The sequence below is a fragment of the Neltuma alba genome, unplaced genomic scaffold (assembly GCF_004799145.2).
Source record: "Neltuma alba isolate B1F8T4 unplaced genomic scaffold, ASM479914v2 tig00007615_pilon, whole genome shotgun sequence".
Classification (NCBI taxonomy): domain Eukaryota; kingdom Viridiplantae; phylum Streptophyta; class Magnoliopsida; order Fabales; family Fabaceae; genus Neltuma; species Neltuma alba.
In genome coordinates, this window is record NW_021634828.1 from 51,908 (window position 1) to 61,508 (window position 9,601).

A 9,601-nucleotide genomic window follows, 5' to 3' on the forward strand; every position below is an offset into this window, starting at 1 on the left:
GTTTTACAAATTCGTAGATGATTGGTGGTGAATATTACAATATATTTTGAGAAATTAAAGGATGTCATTGTTGAATTTTATCGTGTTAACAAGGTTCTCTCTTCGGAGCTGTAAGTAATGTTTATCATTTTTTCGGAAAATGGCATTAAAATACTACTGAAATTTTGAAAGAATTTGAATTTTAGTAGTCCATGTAATTTTGAATGGAATTTTAAGATATTGGGAAAAACATTATTGCCTCTCATTTTTATTTAAGGGTTGAGCTGTAAATTTGTTTTGTTTGTTTTTTTTTTTTATTAAAAATGTTAACTGTCAATGTTAATATCTTAACAGTTAATAATTTTTTTTTAACAACATTGTTATAATTTTAAATTTTTAGGTCCACCAACCCAAAATAACTTTGACGTACTCAACATTCTTGAATATAAATTTTTGGACAAATTTATAAATTAACCTTTTATTTAAATACTCCTAAGCATCGGTTATTGGAGTTTCAGTGAGTGATCTTGTTGATTGTCAATAATCAGAAATTCAACGTTGAAGCCTTATTGCTGGTGTCAGTGAAATTACTTTTATATTTTTTAAATTTTTAAAACAAAAGTAATAAATAACAAAATTAAAATAGTCAATAGGGAGTTAAATTTAATAAATACTAATTTCGATTCTCAAAATATAAGATCTCATTTATAATTTATAAACGAGTCAGCAGTATGAGTATTCTCCGTGAAATAACAGTAGTTAATACTAAATAGCAAAATAACAGTAATAAATAGTAAAACTAGAATAATAAATAATGAAGTGTATGATTATTTACTGCATTAATTTTGTTATTTACTATTTCGAAAATTCAAAGAACCTCCCACATTTGAATAAATTAATGCAGGAGGTTTCTACTGCTTACTGACTATTTAAATCCGCAAAAGAGATGGCGCCTGATTGTGACGAGGCCAAAGAGAGTGGTTCAGAGGGATATGTGAATCGGTCCCAATCCTCCATTGCAGTTTTGAAGTAATTGAATGCGCACAAGAAAAAAATTCCTTTCAAATCGATTCAAATCGATATACTTAACTCCCAGAGAACTGAAATGAATTGATGAAGGATCAGCATTGATGATGCGCCAAAACTTGCACAGCTTACAGTGTTTTATTTACAAGAGTCGCAGGTTTGATGCCCAAGCCACCCTCTTCCACTGGAGAGAGAAGCAAAATTATTCTTGAGATGGATGCTGCTTTTTTCTTGAGTCTCCCCAAAACAAATCTATGCATGCAGAATCAATAACAGAATGGAAATTTTGGGAGCTTAACATGAGATATATATATATATATATATATATTTATATGATTGCAGCTGGAGTTAACCTTGAAGCTTGAGAGAGTAATTTCATTCTCCAAGAGTTTATTCCGCTTTTGACTTATTTCCCATAACATCAATCCAGGTGCCCAAGTATTTTCCCAATTCTTCTGCTATTCTGACTCCTAGCAAATTACCCATATGATATTTGTCATGGTGAACCCAAATAGGACTGAAGATAATAGATGATTCGTAGAAAAAAGAAAAGAAAAGAAAAAGAAACGAACATAGTAGATGATTTGCTTTTGTCAGCTAACTATCCAGGTCATCTGCTATATATATCTAGGACCTCCTTCACACGAGATAGATTGTAGATCACACTCGAAGAAAATATAATCATGAGCCTGAAGGAGATGAGAAATTAGAGAGGCAGCTTGACAAATCTTCCAAGTTCCATCCTCTCTTTTTAAGGCAGGTTTTGAAGTTCTTAGCTTTCCCCTTAAATGCTATGGCATGGAAGTACTTAGTGTTGCGTTCCCCTTCTTCCTTCCATTTCAACTTTGCTTTTTGTTCCCAAAAACTGTTCTGGCAATCATACAAGAATCCCAAAGCAGCAATACTAGAGTTAACAACATAGGAAGCAGGACATAAGGGAGAGCCAATCACAGGTGCAGAAGGCTCTATCAATTAGTCTTTCCCATACTGCTACCTTGCCAATTATTTGTCCATGTGAATTTGGGTCCATGTAGATTAATTTTAATTGATGTGTTGTAACAAGAAACTAATGATATTAATGTTAATGACTCACTGAATGCCCAAACACAAACTAATAGACATGTTTAATTGATATGGAATCAATAACTGCATCTGGATTGCCTTCGGTTATCATGTGCTAATAAAATATTCAGTCAGACATTTAAGTATAAGGATTCTTAGATACGCTCCATTTGGGGATGCAGAAAACATCAACTCGACTTACAAGTTGGAAAAGGAAAGATCTTCACCTTGTAGGAAGTACTTTTCCAATCAAACTTTTAGTGCTGTCTGCCATGCCTAGTTACAATGTGCAATCAAACTTCTCCCGTAAGTTGTCTAGAATTTTGCGCAACAAGAGGGGGGGAAAAAAAAAACAGCACTTGATTTCTTGTGAATGTGCCAAGAAGGATATATAAAAGAGGGAGGGTTGAGAGTGAAGAATCTCAAAGGGCCAAAATTTAGCTTATATATCACGAAACTTTGATAGGGCCTCATCACCAACAAAAACTGTTTGTGGGTTAAAGTGGGTAACGGTAATAATTTTCCTTTTGGTTTTGATAGATGGACTCCATTAAAGGAACCGCTCATTCACCATGGCCACAATGGAGATCGAGTCTCACATGAATGAGTCTCGAATAGGAGGTTGGGATGATACTAAGAAAAGGGAACAATATTTCCATAGAGAAGTGATCAATCAAATCATTCTTGTTACGCCTCCGAAGCAAACTGGTTTCATGCTAAGCTTTGTCTCTGGCTTGCTTTTCCAGAGAACTTTTCAATACCTGAAGAGGTGCCATCTTTGACCTTACTGGTCCTTAGTGGCTTATTTAGATGGCTTTCGTTCTGTACTTCTTCTGGTTCAATATATGCATATAATCATCTTGTTGCTCCGTAGTTTCTTGCATGGTGGCAGTGTCTTGACTGGCGGGTAGCATCGGTACTCTATTTTGCGTTTAGATTCTTGGATTTTGTGTGACGTGGTTTTGCTTTTAGGTCTTATGTTAAAGTCACATATAAACAAAAAATGTGTGCCTTATGCTACAATTATATTGAGTCTACCTTAAATGTACTTAAGGTTGGGTTCGTCTTGATGTAGCTGTGAGGTCTCATGGAAGATAGTGGTGGAAACTAGATTAAGGCTTGGGTTAGAAGTTGAGCATCATGCCTACTACTTCGACGGATTAAGTTTCAATGGTTTAGAACTTTGTTGGGCTTGCATGAAGGTTGGACTTTGTTATGAAGGCTTAGAGCCCTTTTTACCCAAAGAACACTCCCTTGAGTAAAAATCTTGACATTCTCTTTGAGGGGTGAAGTTCTCTCACATTTGTGCCCTGAGATTGGAAGCATCATCACTTATAAAGTTATAATTGGATACTTTAACTCGTGCAAAAAAAAAGAAAAAAAGAAGCTTTTTAGACCGGTTAAAAACAGTTTTTTAGACCTTATATGAAATCAATCTAAATAAGAACAGTATAGAAAGTCAAGTACTTTCTAGAGCACAGACATAACTGATTTTGAAAGTTATTTTTTAGATTAGTTTCCAAGATGGGTCTAAAAGGTAAATTTCTTATATCGAAGTGGGCACATGAGGTCTAAAAATGAAGCTTTCTGGGCCATATGTGGGCATGTGCAATATAAAAGTGACACTTATTTTTGAAAGAATAAATAAATAGACATTTTTTTGGATTGGAGTTGATTTTAAAAAATCAACCCTAATTCCAAAAAATATCAAATGGTTGTATTTTTTGAAAAAATCAACACATAATTTAACTAAGCTATGAAGATTGTAAATAAGTCATAAAAGTCACAAGTGACATGATAAAAACTCGTAGGAAGTCTCCTTTCTTTAGGCAATCTTCATATTCAAAGACATCCACTCTTCCATACTTTATTGATCAATACATACAAAAAATTTAATATGATCGTGACTTCAGATAGTTGATTACTCGCGTTGATTTTGAAACCCCTCTTATAGAACGTACACATATCTTCTTAAAGCTGACATGAGCTAGGAGCTTGATGTTCTGAGCTAAGCTCTTCTTTTGTGTAGTTTTTCCAATAGACTTGTTTGTTATTTTCGTTAAAAAAAGGAAAAAAAAAAAAGAAATAAGGCACTGGCTAAGGACAAAATGAATGGTGACTAATGATCACATAAATGGTACCCTACGCTATCTTGCTCAAGAGGCAGAACAAATGAATTCCTAAGACATGGTTCTTAGGGAAGCCTCCTTCAGCTGGAAGCCTTTTCTAGTTCATAATTTTAATTCTACCTCCGATTCTAAATATAATAACTAATTAGAGGGATTGTATTTGATTATAAATATAAGATTTTAATCGACTTTGTCTCCTAAATTTATAATGTTTTCTCTAAAATATTCCTATTGATGGTAAGGGTTTCCATGAAGAAGTAGTTCTAATATACATCACTAAATAGGATAATTTAGAAAAGTCAACACACATTTGTTATAAATAAATAATTTAACTAATTTTTTTAATCTTCCCAGATTAATTATTTATCTCTTGTATTAAGAATAGGAATAGTCATAAGCAGTGTTATCTTAGGTTTTCCGTCTTTTGTTAAACTTTCATTTCATACCCTTATTATTAAAAAAATGGAAAAAGGGAATGGTATTTTTTTAGTAATTGTAAGAGCATAATGTATAAATATATCTTTTACATATATTTGAGGTATAGTGAATGTATGACAGTTTACTTTGGATTTACGAGTGTCTCGTGTTTAAGCTTCTAGAGAATCAATGTTCAATTTAATTTAAGGTCTAAATTCTACTAGTTCTTAATTTTAATTTTTTTTTTTGGAAAATTTTTGAATGATGTATAAGTTGAATGATTTAGATCAAATATACATACCTTCCCCATTCATAAAGAGAACAATTAAAGCCCATTAATTTTAAAAGGTGTTTGCTTGAAATAGTTAGAGATGAGCATCATATGCCCATTTATGAGATGAAATCCAGGCCGTCTGTTTTTAATATATTTAACTTAGATGGCTTAATTATAAAATTTGGCATTTTTTGAAGTTAAAAGTTTATTACATTTTCTTTCTCATAGAAATATTATCTTAAAAGTAGAATATAAAAGTATTATTTTTATTATATATTTTTATTGAACTAAAATATTTAAATCATAAATCAAAACAAAATAAATCGAAACCATCTTTTTGTAACAATAACCATCTAGTTTTAGCATCGGATGTGAAATTTCTGATAGTCCATTCATTTGGAGCCCACATGTCCAAATTGTTTGGGGTCACAGTTCTCCAGCCACTAATATTATCCACTTCCGTGGACCCACCCCACTGAGTGTACAAAGTTTGTGCCTCTTGTTTAGGATACCTGATTCACTTCTGACCCTTTTTGGGGTTTGGAATCTGGCATCAACTCACTCGATTCTATCATCATTATGTCCTTCTCATGTATAAACAATTTAACCTCTTAATAATAATTAAATGGAGCAAATGGGTAAACTTCTTTGAAAGTGAGTGCAACAGAATATTATTTAGCTTTCGAACTAATATACTAATATGATCTAACTATTAAATTAATACATATCACATTCGGTCCTAAATATAAAAAAGTAGTTTGCAATGTAAATTACACCATAAACTATCTCTTATATTTAGAACTAAAAATACTATATGTATTTTAACATAAAAAGTAATTAGACTAATTAGTATATATGATCTAATTGTTGTCAGAATTAGATTAGATTTGTTGATTTAACTAATTAGATTGAGAACCGACCATACATCTAGTATGAAACATCCCTAAATTAGCTAAAAGTGAACCAATGAAAATTGGTGGAAAACCTGTTAGAATTATGTGTCATATATATTTGGCCAATTATGGAAATGTATACTATATTTGATGATTTCTGATGGGGTAAAGAAGTAATTTTACCCCATGACATTATTTTTCATATTCTCCTAGCACCCCAATCTTTTTAATAGTGCAATTTTACCCATGATCTTTTTATTTTGAATGTAATTTTACTTTTGATCTTTTTATTTTGGTTCACTTGAGAAATAAGATCAAAGGTAAAATTACATTCAAAATAAAAAGATCATGAGTAAAATCATAATATTAAAAAAATCAGAGTGCTGGGTGCATATGAAAAATAAAATGATAAAATTGCACCTAATGAACAACTTTCATTATAGTATTGATGTGATTAATTATAAATTTAGCATGTATAACAAGGATATATATATAAATGTTATTTAAAATATTTTTATGCTACATAGTTTTTAAATTATATTAATTGAATTAAAACTAATCATACTATGACACAACCATTAAGGGGTATTTGAATTAACCTTTTGAAAATAATTTTATTGAGTATGAAATAAATATGTGAAAAAACTCATGAAAAAATATTTTTTCAAGTGCGCCGGAGTTCCCAAACATCCCCTACTTGGCTTGGTTTTGAAAACATTGGTGCAAAGTTAAGGCTCAAAGCAATCTGATTCTTTTCAGGCATGAATAGACCGGAAGATCATATCGGATAACGATTTTAGGTGCTTCATATTGTAAATAGTAGCAAGCTCAATGATTTACAATCAACCCAATTGTCAAAAGAATTATGGCTTTTACCATTTCAGAATTTGCATTTACTTGCGGTGGGACAAATTAACAAAACCAGGACCAATCAAAACAACTTCCCTCTATAGCTAGAATTGTACAGACTATAAAATTTTTCCTGAAGCGGCCGCATAAGAGAGTAACATCAGGAATCACCGAAGAGGCCAACAAAATCACAAGATATCAGCCAGAAGATTTACAAGTTTCAACTACTCTCCTGATCCGTTCAATAATTAAAGGAACATCCTCCAAAGCAAAAGTAGTAAAACAAATACGAAACCATCCTGGTTCTATGCAATGACAAGCTGAACCTGGAGTTATACTGATCTTGGCAACACTTAGAAACTTCTCCCATAAGTCAAGTTCCCCTTTCTCACTGTACGGGCGGATTAATTCACTCATATCAGCCCAACAGTACACACCAGCACTACTCTTAGCACACTTGATTCCTAGTTTACTCAAACCAGCCTCAAATTCTTTGTGAATTTCTCTGATTCTCTTCTGGTTGGTGTCGATGTACTCCTGAACAAATCTTTGATCTGAAAGCATTGAAACAACAAGTCGCTGGGTTGGAGCAGATACTGAGCAAAATCTAGTCATCTTCTTAGCAGCAGCCAAAACACTCTTGTTAAATGAATATATAGCCCCAACTCTAAAACCAGGAAGAGCGAAGTCCTTTGACAGGCCATATATTATATGAACCCGGCTCTTGTCTATATATTCTAAATCAAGAAGTTCAGCAATACTCACAAACTTTTCACTTCCATACACGGAGCCTGCATATATTTCATCAGAAACTATATGAATATTTTTCTCCTGGGCAAATTCTAGAAGACTGTAAAGCATGTCCTCTGATAGCAGGTTGCCAACGGGGTTAGATGGATTAGAAAAGAGAATTCCACGAACTTTAACTCCTCGTTTTCTTGCTTGACTATATGCTTGTTCGAGAGCAGTGATACTTAAATTGAAATTGTCCGTACTACGACAAAAAACAGGAATCAGCTCCACTCCTGTTCGCCATCTGACATCCCTGTCAAAACTGCATATTTCCTTCTAGGTCAGCTTCTAGAACTACACAAGTAAGAAGAATTAGATGCTTGAAAAGTTTTCACACCATCAATTACCCTGGATAGTAAGGTGTGGGGACAAGGAAAGCATTTCCATGATCAGCCAAGCAGAAAGATAGTATTTCAATGGCAGGAGTAGCACCAGATGTCAATATAATATTGGATGGGTCAAAGTTCACAGACCCTCCCAATACCTGAGACATAAAATTTGACAAGGCCTGCAAATTAAGTGAAAATAAATATAAAAAAATTAAATGTATCAGATACAACAATGGCACAAGCTTAGATGAATTGCAATATAGCTATCAAATACAATCAAATAAACAAGGTCGAGAGCATAAGGATGGAGCAAATGACTTTAGTACATGAAGCAAAATGCCTCTTTTCTGCAGCAAGCTGTAGACATCTATGCTATGCAAAATGGTAGCCAGTAAGCATATACGCTTCACAAGTTCAAGTTTCTAATTCAGCGTTTGAGAATGAAGTTAACCTAAAGTTAATAATGCAAATTCGCAATTATTGAAGTGAAAGCGGAATAACAACACGGAAGGGCATTACCAGCAAAGGCAACTATCCATTAGGAAGTAGATATCGGCATACAGTCAAAAAGGAAAACTGAACTATACAATCCGCAATCCAGAACAAGTTGACACTTGACATAATTGTTTTAAAAAAAACAATAATAAATATGGACATTGACATTGAATAGGTTTTCAGAATTAAAAGGAGGAAACTAAAAATATTAGTTTCGACATGCAAGTATTTTCCAAGTGTATTCCGGAGTCAAAACGCCACTGTAAAACTCAACTACTAACAAAATGTATTTTACCATTTTCATTTCCTCTAACCCATCAAATGGCTGGTACATTGCAATCCCATTGATACTCAAATTGACATCATCGGTTCCAATAAGGGATTCCTTCACGTTTGCTGACAACCACTTCTCAATTAAATCCAAACACAACTACCATAAACGAAAGCTCCAGGTTAGCTCAAGGCCCCAAAAAAAAAAAAAGGAAAAAAAAAAAACTAAGTCCGTGTGATAAACTCACGGAAGAAGCAAAACAGAAACTAACCTTATTATCAGACAATCCGAGCTGAATTATCCCATCAGGGTTGTTCAGCGGATCGTACGGATCCAGAGACACTCTATCCAGACCAATGTAATATGGCGAAGAATCAGGCTTCGCAATCATATTCGCGAGGGAGGACACCCGAACCTGACCAATGGATCCACGGCTTGACAAATTGGTGCGGGACGATGATCGAGGGAGGTCCGGGAGATTAGAGGAGGACGAAGAGGGGGACGGAGGATTCGAGGAATTTTTGGAACGGTTCCGTTTGAGATAGAGTTGGAGGAAGTAGAAGAGAGCACAGGGGATGAGAGAACCAAGAAGAAGGCCTCCTCTGCCTTGGACGACGCCTTGGAGCGGCACTATGAGCCTCATGCCTGTGGCTCCCGCGGCGCTTCGATTCTGCTCGTCGGTTTCAGTGGTCGAGGATCGGGTCAGGGTCATGGAATCGGCGGCAGGACCCACCGGAGATTGATGCCGGATTTGGTCCGTGAAGCGGAGGAGATACTGGCGCCGCTGGAAGGCTCAAGGTTTGAACTGCGGTTGGCTGATGAGGTCACACTCACCAACCTGTGTGCTTCTTTTTGTTCTATCCCGGCGCTCGTTTCTTCGTGAGCGCTTGATTTTTCCTTCGGATAAATCGAAATAAAAAAAAATATATATAATATCATCATTTCATTTCTTAGTTTTTTATTTCGTGTTTTTTTGGCCACGTATTTCCTTTTCTTTTCTGCCAACGTCTTTATTTCGTTTATTAATTTTAGTTACTTTTTTAAGCCATAGATTTTTTTTCCAAATTTAAATTTAGGGAAAAAGA

At 34.3% G+C, this 9,601-nt stretch overlaps 1 protein-coding gene across 1 annotated transcript; it reads right to left on the reverse strand.

Moving 5' to 3' along the window:
• Nucleotides 1–6,631: 6,631 nt before the first annotated feature.
• On the reverse strand, nt 6,632–9,348 carry LOC114752955 (probable aminotransferase ACS12). The gene is made up of 4 exons (XM_028941628.1): nt 8,788–9,348; nt 8,541–8,675; nt 7,769–7,929; nt 6,632–7,683 (listed from the first exon to the last, which is right to left on the reverse strand). Exons 1-4 carry the CDS (start codon nt 9,226–9,228, stop codon nt 6,828–6,830), a joined length of 1,593 nt encoding a protein of 530 aa, XP_028797461.1. The 5' UTR covers nt 9,229–9,348; the 3' UTR covers nt 6,632–6,827.
• Nucleotides 9,349–9,601: the final 253 nt, after the last annotated feature.